This window comes from Dendrobates tinctorius, unplaced genomic scaffold (assembly GCF_039654945.1).
Source record: "Dendrobates tinctorius isolate UK_male_01 unplaced genomic scaffold, ASM3965494v1 ptg000041l, whole genome shotgun sequence".
NCBI classification, from domain to species: Eukaryota; Metazoa; Chordata; class Amphibia; order Anura; family Dendrobatidae; genus Dendrobates; species Dendrobates tinctorius.
The window spans coordinates 6,469,101-6,484,572 of record NW_027361709.1 but is presented as its reverse complement, the minus strand read 5'-3'; the positions used below and the strand labels follow the sequence as shown (position 1 = coordinate 6,484,572).

At 50.7% G+C, this 15,472-nt stretch overlaps 1 protein-coding gene and 1 long non-coding RNA gene across 2 annotated transcripts; one reads left to right on the top strand and one right to left on the bottom strand.

Moving 5' to 3' along the window:
* LOC141088843 (histone H1.10-like) lies at nt 1-986 on the bottom strand. The gene has a single exon (XM_073575060.1). It carries the CDS (start codon nt 949-951, stop codon nt 415-417), a length of 537 nt encoding a protein of 178 aa, XP_073431161.1. The 5' UTR covers nt 952-986; the 3' UTR covers nt 1-414.
* Nucleotides 987-9,930: 8,944 nt separating this feature from the next.
* On the top strand, nt 9,931-15,205 carry LOC141088842 (uncharacterized). The gene is made up of 3 exons (XR_012232075.1): nt 9,931-10,221; nt 13,959-14,085; nt 14,612-15,205. It is a non-coding gene; the product is annotated as an uncharacterized lncRNA (long non-coding RNA).
* The last annotated feature ends 267 nt before the right edge of the window (nt 15,206-15,472 follow it).

Below are 15,472 nucleotides of genomic sequence, written 5' to 3'. Positions count from 1 at the left end.
CTCATGAGACATTTGTTATTTTATTAAAAAATTATATATAAAAAAAACAAATATTCTACAGACCGTAGAAAAAAAAAAAAGTTATACGTCACATGCAAACAATAACAAACAGATAATCAAATTCTTAAAAAAAAATAAAACATAATAAAGTGTCAGCAGGGTTAACCCCTTACACCCTGCACAGGAGAAGAAGAAGAATAAGTGCTATTGTCTCTGGAGCGAAAGCGTCAAAAGGGGAAAAAAAAAATTGCAACAAAGTATCAAAGATCATCCTGGAAGATAAACAAATAGAACGCGGGGGATGCGGGGGGGCACAGTCTGGGCTCTGGGGGCTTTCTTCAGCCCCCTCGGGCACAGTGTGGGGGGCTTTCTCCAGCCCCCTCGGCCTCGCTCGGGCACAGTCTCTGGGGTCTCTCAGGCTTTCTTGGCCTTCAGCCCCTTGGGCTTGCTCGCCTTCTTGCCGGGGGCCCGGCTCCCGCTCGCCTTCTTGGGGCTCCTGCTGCTCTTCTTGGGGCTCCCGCTCGCCTTCTTGGGGCTCTTGCTGCTCTTCTTGGGGGCCGGCTTCGCCTTCTTGGGGCTCTTCTTCGGAGCCGCCGGCTTCTTGGCGGCCGGTTTGGGGGCCGGAGTCTTCCTCGTGGGCACCGCCAGCCCCTCCAGCTTCTTCTTGTTGAGGCGGAAGGAGCCGTTGGCCCCCTGGCCCTTCACCTGCAGCAGGGTGTCGTTCTGCACCAGCGCCTTCACCGAGTACTTCAGGTAGGTGCGGCCGTTCTGCTGGTCGAACCAGGACACCTTCTTGGCCTCGCCGTAGATCTTGGCCAGGGAGGAGCCGCTGCGCTCGCCCAGGCTGCGGATGGTGTCCACCACCAGCTGGCTGTAGCGGCCCGGCTGGTTCTTCTTCTTGCCCCCGGACTTCTTGCCGGGGGTGGCCGGGGCGACCTCTCGCTGCGCCATGTTCCCTCTCTCTGGTCCCGGCCCCGCCTCCTCCGCCTCCTTTATACGGAGGGTGCGGACCACGTTGGGAACAACAACAGCTCCCTGCGCCGCTTCCCCGCAACTTGTGTTTCTTCCCGCTCAGTTCTGCGCCATTTTCTGCCATCCGGGAGCGTCCAGCACCGGGACCCGCACCGCCCCCCGCACCCGGGACCCCCCGCTACCGATCTGCGCGGGAACCGACCCCGATCTCGGCCTTATTAACCCTGAAATCCCCGGATTGATCGGCGTCTCCCCAGGCTGCCGGAGCCCTAGCGGTGGGGAGGCGTGACACTGGGGGGCGATTTACGGGGGTTTCCCGGGGGCGATCAGGGGGGATCAGGGTCGGGACCAGGAGAGGGGGTTTCAAGGGACAGATGCGGATTTATTTGGGGGGTCTGGGCTCAGCCGGGCTGGAGATAGAGGGGGGTTAAATTGGTGCAAGTAACACAGGGCGCCCCCCACGTGATCTGCGGCTGCAGGGGGATCCCAGGCTGCCACTGTATATGTGGGGGGTCCTGGCACCCACCCACCCTGTCTGGGGAGAAGGATCCAAACTATAGGAATGATGTAGCAGAGCTGAATGTGTCACCCAGCTGCTGGGCAGAGTCAGTCAGGGCTTTAACTGGAGATTTCTTGCAGTCCTATGTAAAATCCTGAGACGTGCCAAATTATATCAGTGTTCTTGTATGAATTTGTAGTTTATTTGTTTTGGACATGGCAGTGACTTGCTGATATAATGTAGCAGATTTCCCTGCAGTCCTATGTAAACCACAGATAATGGATTCTAGAATCACAATAAGTGGCGTAGCAACTGTTCGTGGCACCCGGGGCGGTCGAAAAATTTGCCACCCCTTTGGTCATTGATAATCCGGAAGCATCCGAAGAGCCCACACTACACTCAAAGATCTAATTTTTAGGCTGCTACTAACTCGGCTGTTATTATTTCTACATTTCTAGACTTTCATCTTGCAGTTCTCTCTATAAGTATGTATTAGCTTGATGATGCTGGATGAAGACCTAATGGCTTTTTTAATAATAATTTTTAATAATGTGACAGAAAAAAAAAACAGAAAGTACAAATTATTTTGGCGGACAGGGGGCGGACACTGACAGCTTGGGGTCCCTGTGCAAGAAATGTGTCCGGGCCCCCCTCCTTTTATGGCGTCAAAGCTACGTGTGTGTGTGTATAGATGGATATTGATATTATATAGCCACACACACACATACAGGTATATATATTACATAGTCTCCTTTATTATGTATATTGCTGTCCCTTATTACACAGTGCCCTCTCTTGTTATGTACAGTACCGTCCCTTACATATTGGATTATATAGAGCCCTGTTTTTTATCACATGCCGTCCTGTCTTGTTGGCTGTATAATGCAATGATGGCTGATGGAGCATGGGAAAGCTTCCTTTCTAATGGAGGAGCTGATGGACTGGTCGTCTGGTCACCGGCTCCTCGATCAGCAGTCGTTTTGTATCTAAAAAGAGAGGGGACTATGTAATAAAAGAGGGCGCTGTAAATAACAAAATTAACAAGAATACACTATGTAAGAGACAGCACTATACATAACAGCAGAGGAAGCTATATAATAAGGGACGGCAAAATACGTATATAACTAGAGAGGATGATACGTAATAAGGGATGGTGTTATACATAATAAAAGAGGAAACTATGTAACTAAGGATGGTGTTATACAGAACTAGTGAGTACACTATATACTAAGGGACTGTGTTAGACATAGTGAGTACACTATATACAAAGGGACTGTGTTAGACATAGTGAGTACACTATATACTAAGGGACTGTGTTAGACATAATAAGCGATATGTCTTCCTCCACCTCCCCCTGTTCCTAAGGCCATTATAAGTCCCCCTTCCTCCCATCCCAATTCCCCACACCCCTCATTGTCCTCCTCCCCTCGAATCCCATTATTGTCCTCTCCCCCACCCCATCATTGTCCTCTTCACCACCTCCATCATTTTCTTCTCCCCCACCACTATCTTTGCTTTCTCCCCCACCACTTCCATCATTGCCCATTCCACCACCTCCATCATTTCCTCCTCCTCCACCACCCCCATTTATTGTCCTTTCCACCACCACATCATTGCATTCTCCCCCACCACCCCATCATCATTTATTTTTCCCCCACCACCCCATCATTACCCTCTCCATCACCCCATCAATGCCTTCTCCCCATCACTCCCATCATTGCCTTCTCCTTCACCCCATCACTGCCTTCTCCCCATCACTCCCATCATTGCCTGCTCCATCACCCCATCACTGCCTTCTCCCCATCACTCCCATCATTGCCTGCTCCATCATCCCATCACTGCCTTCTCCCCATCACTCCCATCATTGCCTGCTCCATCACCCCATCATTTTCTGCTCCATCACCCCATCACTCCCATCATTGCCTTCTCTGCATCACCCCCATCATGGCCTTCTCCCATTACCCCCTCAAGGCCTTCTCCCATTACCCCCTCAAGGCCTTCTCCCATTACCCCCACATGGCCTTCTCCCATTAGCCCCTCAAGGCCTTCTCCCATTACCCCCTCAGGGCCTTCTCCCATTATCCCCTCAGGGCCTTCTCCCATTACCCCCTCAGGGCCTTCTCCCATTACCCCCACATGGCCTTCTCCCATTACCCCCTCAAGACCTCCCATTACCCCCACATGGCCTTCTCCCATTACCCCCTCAAGGCCTTCTCCCATTACCCCCTCATGGCCTCCCATCACCCCAGGCATCATGGCCTTCTCTCCCCATCACAGTCTTCTCATGTCCCCATCTCCTCCAGGGCCAGGCTAACCTACAGACACACACACAGACATACACACACATACATACACACAGACATACACACACAGACATATATACACACATACACACACACAGACATACACACACATACAGACAGACATACACACACAGACATACACACAGACAGACATACATACACACAGACATACACACACACAGACATACACACACAGACATACATACACACACAGACATACATACACACACAGACATACATACACACACACAGACATACACACAGACATACATACACACAGACAGACATACACAGACATACATACACACAGACAGACATACATACACACAGACATACACACAGACATACATACACACAGACATACACACATAGACACACACACATACATATACATACACACACACACAGACATACACACAGACATACACACATACACACATAGACACATACACATACATATACATACACACACAGACAGACATACACACATACACCACCTCTCTCTCACCTGTCCGCAGCATCGCCCGCTCTTCCTCGCTCACACAGCAGCGGCCGCTGAATGATGACGTCATTCAGCGGCGCTCCTCTGTGTCAAATAGGAAGCGTGGCCTCCGGGCAGGAAGCAGGACGGGTCTTTGCAGCTCCGCTTCTGCTATTCCCTCTTGCAGGCAGCGGAGCTGCTGTGATCGCTCCCTGCCCGCCGCTGCACTGCACTGTGCCTCCGCGCTTCTCCCACAGAGAGGAATTGCTGCTGCTGCCGCGCCGCCCCCACAACGTGCCGCCTGGGGCGGACCGCCCCCCCCACGCTACGCCACTGATCACGATGAGATGCAACAAATGACAAACTCACCTCTGCTGTATCTCTGATAATGACGGGTGACGCAGCAGAGATGAATGTGTTCTGGTGACAATAATTATAATATTGTTTATTATTATAGCGCCATTTATTCCAAGGCGCTTTACATGTGAGGAGGGGTATACATAATACATACAAGTACAGTAATCTTAAACAATATAAGTCACGACTGGTCCAGGAGGAGAGAGGACCCTGCCCGCGAGGGCTCACAATCTACAAGGGATGGGTGAGGATATAGTAGGTGAGGGTAGAGCTGGTCGTGCAGTGGTTTGGTGGATTGGTGGTTACTGCAGGTTGTAGGCTTGTCGGAAGAGGTGGGTCTTCAGGTTCTTTTTGAAGGTTTCCATGGTAGGCGAGAGTCTGATATGTGGTGGTAGAGAGTTCCAGAGTAGGGGGGAAGCACGGGAGAAATCTTGTATGTGATTGTGGGAAGAGGAGATAAGAGGATAAGAGGGGAGTACAGAAGGAGATCTTGTGAGGATCAGAGGTTTCGTGCAGGTAAGTAAGAAACGAGGTCACAGATGTATGGAGGAGACAGGTTGTGGATGGCTTTGTATGTCATGGTTAGGGTTTTGAACTGGGGTCTTTGGGCAATGGGGAGCCAGTGCAGGGATTGACAGAGGGGAGAGGACGGGGAATAGCGGGGGGACAGGTGGATTAGTCGGGCAGCAGAGTTTAGGATAGAAAATAGAATAAAATACAATTTAGTTATAGGAACTGGATAGACCCACCCTTCCCTTACAGCAGAGGTGGGCAATTAATTTCCCCAGGGGACCACATGAGAGACCATGACTGTTGTGGAGGCCGAACCAATAGGCTGAAATTAATTCTGCTCAACATTAATATTAACATATTAATTATAATTATTTTATATTGATTGTATCACTTAATGTTGAGCAGAATTAGGTATGCTGACAACCCCTACATGTATGAGCTCCACATTGTCTCCCTGTATACATTAGCCCCCACACAGCCTCCATATATACAGTATGAGCCTTTACATAGACCAGGGGTCCCCAACCACCGGTCCGAGGCCCAGCACTGGGCCGTTGCAGTGCCCTTGCCGGTCCGCGGACACAAGGGGAGCCGGCGGTGGTGCAGAAGCTGATACTCACCTAGCGGTCCCTGCCGGCGCGGCGGCTTCATCCAGCGCTGAGCGGTCAAGTGTACTGCTCAATTAAGGTCATGAATATGGACGCCACTCATCACCCATAGGCATGGCGTACATATTCATGCACCGTAATGAGCGGTAGCACGTGATCGCTCCGCACAGGAGCTAAAGCACCGCGAGATGCAGGGAGGGAAGTTCAGCGACGGGAAGGAAGGTCAGAAATGTGAGGGTAAGAATGATGGGGGAGGATGGGGGAGCCAAGCGGAGCCATATATACAAGGGTGGGAGAGTGGGAGCGGAGCCATATACAGGGGAGGGTGGGAGCGGAGCCATATATACAAGGGAGGGAGAGTGGGAGCGGAGCCATATATACAGGGGAGGGAGAGTGTGAGCGGAGCCAAATATACAAGGGAGGGAGAGTGGGAGCGGAGCCAAATATACAAGGGAGGGAGAGTGGGAGCGGAGCCATATATACAAGGGAGGGTGGGTTGGAGCGGAGCCATATATGCAGGGGAGGGAGAGTGGGAGCGGAGCCATATATGCAGGGGAGGGAGAGTGGGAGCGGAGCCATAAATACAGGGGAGGGAGAGTGGGAGCAGAGCCATATATGCAGGGGAGGGAGAGTGGGAGCGGTGCCATAAATACAGGGGAGGGAGAGTGGGAGCAGAGCCATATATACAGGGGAGGGAGAGTGGGAGCGGAGCCATATATGCAGGGGAGGGAGAGTGGGAGCGGAGCCATATATACAGGGGAGGGAGAGTGGGAGCAGAGCCATATATACAGGGGAGGGAGAGTGGGAGCGGAGCCATATATACAAGGGAGGGAGAGTGAGAGCGGAGCCAAATATACAAGGGAGGGAGAGTGGGAGCGGAGCCATATATGCAGGGGAGGGAGAGTGGGAGCGGAGCCATATATACAGGGGAGGGAGAGTGGGAGCGGAGCCATATATGCAGGGGAGGGAGAGTGGGAGCGGAGCCATATATACAGGGGAGGGAGAGTGGGAGCAGAGTCATATGTACAGGGGAGGGAGAGTGGGAGCGGAGCCATATATACAAGGAAGGGAGAGTGGGAGCGGAGCCATATATACAGGGGAGGGAGAGTGGGAGCGGAGCCATATATACAAGGGAGGGAGAGTGGGAGCGGAGCCATATATGCAGGGGAGGGAGAGTGGGAGCGGAGCCATATATACAAGGGAGGGAGAGTGGGAGCAGAGCCATATATACAGGGGAGGGAGAGTGGGAGCGGAGCCATATATACAAGGAAGGGAGAGTGGGAGCGGAGCCATATATACAGGGGAGGGAGAGTGGGAGCGGAGCCATATATACAAGGGAGGGAGAGTGGGAGCGGAGCCATATATGCAGGGGAGGGAGAGTGGGAGCGGAGCCATATATACAGGGGAGGGAGAGTGGGAGCGGAGCCATATATACAAGGAAGGGAGAGTGGGAGCGGAGCCATATATACAGGGGAGGGAGAGTGGGAGCGGAGCCATATATACAAGGGAGGGAGAGTGGGAGCGGAGCCATATATGCAGGGGAGGGAGAGTGGGAGCGGAGCCATAAATACAGGGGAGGGAGAGTGGGAGCGGAGCCATATATACAAGGGAGGGAGAGTGGGAACAGAGCCATATATACAGGGGAGGGAGAGTGGGAGCGGAGCCATATATACAGGGGAGGGAGAGTGGGAGCGGAGCCATATATGCAGGGGAGAGTGGGAGCGGAGCCATATATACAAGGGAGGGAGAGTGGGAGCGGAGCCATATATACAAGGGAGGGAGAGTGGGAGTGGAGCCATATATACAGGGGAGGGAGAGTGGGAGCGGAGCCATATATACAAGGGAGGGAGAGTGGGAGCGGAGCCATATATACAGGGGAGGGAGAGTGGGAGCGGAGCCATATATACAAGGGAGGGAGAGTGGGAGCAGAGCCATATATACAGGGGAGGGAGAGTGGGAGCAGAGCAATATATACAGGGGAGGGAGAGTGGGAGCGGAGCCATATATACAAGGGAGGGAGAGTGGGAGCGGAGCCATATATACAGGGGAGGGAGAGTGGGAGCGGAGCCATATATACAGGGGAGGGAGAGTGGGAGCGGAGCCATATATACAAGGGAGGGAGAGTGGGAGCGGAGCCATATATGCAGGGGAGGGAGAGTGGGAGCGGAGCCATATATGCAGGGGAGGGAGAGTGGGAGCGGAGCCATATATACAGGGGAGGGAGAGTGGGAGCGGAGCCATATATACAGGGGAGGGAGAGTGGGAGCGGAGCCATATATGCAGGGGAGGGAGAGTGGGAGCGGAGCCATATATGCAGGGGAGGGAGAGTGGGAGCAGAGCCATATATACAGGGGAGGGAGAATGGGAGTGGAGCCATAAATACAAGGGAGGGAGAGTGGGAGCGGAGCCATATATACAAGGAAGGGAGAGTGGGAGCGGAGCCATATATACAGGGGAGGGAGAGTGGGAGCGGAGCCATAAATACAAGGGAGAGAGAGTGGGAGCGGAGCCATAAATACAAGGGAGGGAGGGTGGGAGCGGAGCCATATATACAGGGGAGGCAGAGTGGGAGCGGAGCCATATATACAGGGGAGGGAGAGTGGGAGCGGAGCCATAAATACAAGGGAGGGAGAGTGGGAGTGGAGCCATATATATAAGGGAGGGAGAGTGGGAGCGGAGCCATAAATACAAGGGAGTGAGAGTGGGAGCGGAGCCATATATACAAGGGAGGGATGGTGGGAGCGGAGCCATAAATACAAGGGAGGGAGAGTGGGAGCGGAGCCATATATGCAGGGGAGGGAGAGTGGGAGCGGAGCCATATATACAAGGGAGGGAGAGTGGGAGCGGAGCCATAAATACAAGGGAGGGAGAGTGGGAGCGGAGCCATATATACAAGGGAGGGAGGGTGGGAGCGGAGCCATAAATACAAGGGAGGGAGAGTGGGAGCGGAGCCATATATGCAGGGGAGGGAGAGTGGGAGCGGAGCCATATATACAAGGGAGGGAGAGTGGGAGCGGAGGCATATATACAGGGGAGGGAGAGTGGGAGCGGAGCCATAAATACAAGGGAGGGAGAGTGGGAGCGGAGCCATAAATACAAGGGAGAGAGAGTGGGAGTGGAGCCATATATACAAGGGAGGGAGAGTGGGAGCGGAGCCATATATACAAGGGAGGGAGGGTGGGAGCGGAGCCATATATGCAGGGGAGGGAGAGTGGGAGCGGAGCCATATATACAAGGGAGGGAGGGTGGGAGCGGAGCCATATATACAAGGGAGGGAGAGTGGGAGCGGAGCCATATATACAGGGGAGGGAGAGTGGGAGCGGAGCCATAAATACAAGGGAGGGAGAGTGGGAGCGGAGCCATAAATACAAGGGAGAGAGAGTGGGAGTGGAGCGATATATACAAGGGAGGGAGAGTGGGAGCGGAGCCATATATACAAGGGAGGGAGGGTGGGAGCGGAGCCATATATGCAGGGGAGGGAGAGTGGGAGCGGAGCCATATATACAAGGGAGGGAGAGTGGGAGCGGAGCCATGTATACAAGGGAGGGAGAGTGGGAGCGGAGCCATAAATACAAGGGAGAGAGAGTGGGAGTGGAGCCATATATACAAGGGAGGGAGAGTGGGAGCGGAGCCATGTATACAAGGGAGGGAGGGTGGGAGCGGAGCCATATATACAAGGGAGGGAGAGTGGGAGCGGAGCCATAAATACAAGGGAGGGAGAGTGGGAGCGGAGCCATAAATACAATGGAGAGAGAGTGGGAGTGGAGCCATATATACAAGGGAGGGAGAGTGGGAGCGGAGCCATATATACAAGGGAGGGAGGGTGGGAGCGGAGCCATATATGCAGGGGAGGGAGAGTGGGAGCGGAGCCATATATACAAGGGAGGGAGGGTGGGAGTGGAGCCATATTTACAAGGGAGGGAGAGTGGGAGCGGAGCCATAAATACAAGGGAGGGAGAGTGGGAGCGGAGCCATATATGCAGGGGAGGGAGAGTGGGAGCGGAGCCATATATACAAGGGAGGGAGGGTGGGAGCGGAGCCATGTATACAAGGAAGGGAGAGTGGAAGCAGAGCCATATATACAAGGGAGGGAGAGTGGGAGCGGAGCCATATATACAGGGGAGGGAGAGTGGGAGCGGAGCCATAAATACAAGGGAGGGAGAGTGGGAGCAGAGCCATGTATACAAAGATGGGAGGATGGGAGCAGAGCCATGTATACAAGGATGGGACAGGGGAGCCATGCATACAACAGGGCTCGGAGCCACACAGAGCTCGACAGGACGGAGGGAACCACTCATACATTTTCTGATGATTAGAAAATAATCTGCATGTACAGTACTCCAGTACAATTTTTCTTAAGTGCTCAATGCTCCATTTCCTTGTAGGTTCCAGTCATCATTAGCAGTGACGGTCATCAGTAGAAGTAGCCCGGTGCTACCACTGAAACAGAGAAACAAGCCAGGTGCTCCCACTCATTCAAAACCTATGGTGAGTTGAGTCACATTATAAATGTTATAATTAAATGATAAACTACAACCGCATCCATAGCCCCGCCCCCTTATGACCAAAGCCCCACCCCTGTCACACCTCTATCCCCGCCCTGCCGGGCCATGGAAGAATGGTCTTGCTTGAAGCCGGTCCCTGGTGCAAAAAAGGTTAGGGACCACTGACATAGACCCCTATATACAGTATGAGTCCTCACATAGCCTGTGTACAGTAAGAGCCCCCACATAGTCCGCTATATACAGTATGAGCCCTCACATAGTTTCCTGTATACAGTATGAACCCCCACATGGACTCCTATATACAGTATGAGCCCCCACATAGGCTCCGTATATACAGTATGAACCCCTCTATATAATGTATGAGCCCCAACTAGCCTCCTATATGTAGTATGAGCCCACACATAGCCACCTGTATACATTATGAGCCCTTACATAGCCCCTATATACAGTATGAACCCCACACAGCCTCCTATATACAATATGACCTCCATGTAGCCCCTATATACAGTATGATTCCCCACATAGCTCCCTATATACAGTATGAGCCCTTAAATAGCTCGCTGTATACACATACCCTCCTATACAGCGTGAGCCCAGCATAGCCTCCCTATATACAGTATGGGACCCCACATAGCCTCCTATAAATAGAATGAGCCCCTGCATAGCCTCCTATATACAGTATTAGCCTCACATAGCCTCCCTTATACACTAAGCCCCCACATAGCCTCTATATACAGTATGAGTCTCCACCCAGCCTCCTAAATACAGTACAAGCCCACACATAGCCCACTATATACAGCAGGGGTGAGGAACCTCCTATATACAGTAGGAGCCCCAAATAGCCTCTCTATACACAGTTAAGCCCCTATATAGCCCCCTATATACAGTATGAGCCCTTACATAGCTCCCTATATACAGTATGAGCCTCATATAGCCTGCTATATACAGTATGAGTTTCCACCCAGCCTCCTAAATACAGTACAAGCCCCCACATAGCCCACTATATACAGTAGGGGTGAGGAACCTCCTACAGTTGTGGCCAAAAGTATTGGCACCCCTGCAATTTTGTCAGATAATACTGTTTCTTCCTGAAAATGATTGCAAACACAAATTCTTTGGTATTATTATCTTCATTTAATTTGTCTTAAATGAAAAAACACAAAAGAGAATGAAGCAAAACATTGATCATTTCACACAAAACTCCAAAAATGGGCCAGACAAAAGTATTGGCACCCTCAGCCTAATACTTGGTTGCACAACCTTTAGCCAAAATAACTGCGACCAACCGCTTCCGGTAACCATCAATGAGTTTCTTACAATGCTCTGCTGGAATTTTAGACCATTCTTCTTTGGCAAACTGCTCCAGGTCCCTGATATTTGAAGGGTGCCTTCTCCAAACTGCCATTTTTAGATCTCTCCACAGGTGTTCTATGGGATTCAGGTCTGGACTCATTGCTGGCCACCTTAGAAGTCTCCAGTGCTTTCTCTCAAACCATTTTCTAGTGCTTTTTGAAGTGTGTTTTGGGTCATTGTCCTGCTGGAAGACCCATGACCTCTGAGGGAGACCCAGCTTTCTCACACTGGGCCCTACATTATGCTGCAAAATTTGTTGGTAGTCTTCAGACTTCATAATGCCATGCACACAGTCAAGCAGTCCAGTGCCAGAGGCAGCAAAGCAACCCCAAAATATCAGGGAACCTCCACCATGTTTGACTGTAGGGACCGTGTTTTTTCTTTGAATGCCTCTTTTTTTCTCCTGTAAACATGTTGATGCCTTTGCCAAAAAAGCTCTACTTTTGTCTCATCTGACCAGAGAACATTCTTCCAAAACGTTTTAGGCTTTTTCAGGTAAGTTTTGGCAAACTCCAGCCTGGCTTTTTTATGTCTCGGGGTAAGAAGTGGGGTCTTCCTGGGTCTCCTACCATACAGTCCCTTTTCATTCAGACGCCGACGGATAGTACGGGTTGACACTGTTGTACCCTCGGACTGCAGGGCAGCTTGAACTTGTTTGGACGTTAGTCGAGGTTCTTTATCCAACATCCGCACAATCTTGCGTTGAAATCTCTTGTCAATTTTTCTTTTCCGTCCACATCTAGGGAGGTTAGCCACAGTGCCATGGGCTTTACACTTCTTGATGACACTGCGCACGGTAGACACAGGAACATTCAGGACTTTGGAGATGGACTTGTAGCCTTGAGATTGCTCATGCTTCCTCACAATTTGGTTTCTCAAGTCCTCAGATGGTTCTTTGGTCTTCTTTCTTTTCTCCATGCTCAATGTGGTACACACAAGGACACAGGACAGAGGTTGAGTCAACTTTAATCCATGTCAACTGGCTGCAAGTGTGATTTAGTTATTGCCAACACCTGTTAGGTGCCACAGGTAAGTTACAGGTGCTGTTAATTACACAAATTAGAGAAGCATCACATGATTTTTCGAACAGTGCCAATACTTTTGTCCACCCTCTTTTTTATGTTTGGTGTGGAATTATATCCAATTTGGCTTTAGGACAATTCTTTTTGTGTTTTTTCATTTAAGACAAATTAAATGAAGATAATAATACAAAAGAATTTGTGTTTGCAATCATTTTCAGGAAGAAACTGAGTATTATCTGACAGAATTGCAGGGGTGTCAATACTTTTGGCCACAACTGTATATACAGTAGGAGCCCCACATAGCCTCTCTATACACAGTGAAGCCCTTATATAGCCTACTATATACAGTATGAGCCTCATATAGCCTCCTATATAGTGTTAACCCCACATTGCCTCTATATACAGTATGAGTCTCCACCCAGCCTCCTAAATACAGTACAAGCCCCCACATAGCCCACTATATACAGCAGGGATGAGGAACCTCCTATATACAGTATGAGCCCCCACATAGCCCCTTATATACAGTATGAGCCCTTACATATCTCCCTATATACAGTATGAGCCCTTACATAGCTCCCAATATACAGTATGAGCCTCATATAGCCTCCTATATACAGTGTTAACCCCACATAGCCTCTATCTACAGTATGAGTCTCCACCCAGCCTCCTAACTACACTACAAGCCCCCACATAGCCCACTATATACAGCAGGGGTGAGGAACCTTCTTTCTGCCAATGGCCAGTTGGATATTTAAGCCATCCTTCTGGGGACGTACAAACACCTACAAGGTACGTCCTTTCATTGCAGGTGCCTCAACGTTCAGTAGTGAACCCTGCGTGAACGATCAAGAAGAAATAATAAACACGCTCTGTCCTCCACCAATACATTCACTGCTGTCTGCATCCTGAGGATACGGATGTCGGTGACAGCGGCGGTGGCGTGTGGGAGCACGGTGTGGGCCTTCGGTTGGCTCGGTCTGCCGGCCGCACGTTGCCCAGATCTGCCTGGGTTTATTGTATAGAGATGGCTTTTACAGGGATTGTCTCCTTTGCTGAGCTATGTCCTTTTGAAGCAGTTTTTCCCCTGGAATAACCCAGCATTCAGGAATAGCCCTGTAACCTGACGGCCCCCCAGGACCCTGCTCTCTTTGCCCCAGCTTTCCCAATGGCTGCAGGACAGATGGGTCTATTGAGATCAATTGAATTGGACTCATTTTAATGTAGGTGCTCTTGTTAATTTGCTGTGGGGGGGGGGGTGCAGGATCCGGGGTGAATGGGGGACAGGGATTTTTTTGAAAGGGCGAAAACCCTTTATGGATTGGGGATAATTTTTGGATTTTTACAGGGCGGAGCGGACACAGACCGAAGAGGGAACACTATATGGTCGCTTTGCAGTCGCTCACCTGCTTTGAAGGTACATGTGGTCCCCTGACCTCTAGGACCCCTGGGCGGCTGCACAGGTTGCACCAATGGTACGTCCACCCCTGAGCAGAGGTCCGACATCTGGTGGTCATATTTCCAACCTTAGAGAATGAATGGTGGTGGGCATAACCCTATAATTTGGTGGCGCAATAGGGAAGTGTTATGACGTTGCACTCTGCCCATGGGTCTCAGAGCTCTTTATGTTTCGAGGACCTTTATATTGGTCCAGATTAGGGTGGTCATGTGACCCTGGGCCTGATGACATAACTGGCTTAGTGCTGATGATGTCATTGCACCAATGTGGATCTGTCAGATTTCCATCTTCCCCCAGTAATTGTGGACTATAAAGGATAAGCGAAAAAACCTCTGCAGCATCGCCTCTGTCGCTGCAAGTTCCAGTGACTCCAAACTACAGCGAAACATGGGGTCTCGACAGCGGGGGCATCCTGGGATCAATTTGTCGTTGACCCTTCGAAGGCTCTGGTCACATCTTGTTAACAACATTTTTTACTTCCATACTAAAAACTACAACTCGTCACAATCATTGGGATCCGTCTGCTTCCCTTTTCATTACAGATGCAGCAGATGAACAGAGGCAAACAGAAAAGGACGGCGCCAAGCAGTAGCATAGAGTCCGACGGGCCCCTCCCTATCCCGATATATACTAGCATAAAGGACATATACACAGTACAGACCAAAAGTTTGGACACACCTTCTCATTCAAAGCATTTTCTTTATTTTCATGACTATGAAAATTGTAGATTCATTCTGAAGGCATCAAAACAATGAATTACCACATGTGGAATTATATAATTAAAGTGTGAAACAACTGAAAATATGTCTTATATTCTAGGTTCTTCAAAGTAGCCACCTTTTGCTTTGATTACTGCTTTGCACACTCTTGGCATTCTATTGATGAGCTTCAAGAGGTAGTCACCGGAAATGGTCTTCCAACATAGGTCTCCTCCTGGCTCCCATGAGGTACATCTATGGGAGCCAGGACGAGACCCTCATAGATCCTAATTTACATCTATGGGAGCCAGGACGAGACCCCCCCTATAGATCCTGATGTACATCTATGGGAGCCAGGGCGAGACCCGCATAGATCCTGATGTACATCTATGGGAGCCAGAAAGAGACCCTCATAGATCCTGATGTACATCTATGGGAGCCAGGACGAGACCCGCATAGATCCTGATGTACATCTATGGGAGCCAGGACGAGACCCGCATAGATCCTGATGTACATCTATGGGAGCCAGGACGAGACCCTCATAGATCCTGATGTACATCTATGGGAGCCAGGACGAGACCCGCATAGATCCTGATGTACATCTATGGGAGCCAGGACGAGACCCGCATAGATCCTGATGTACATCTATGGGAGCCAGGACGAGACCCTCATAGATCCTGATGTACATCTATGGGAGCCAGGACG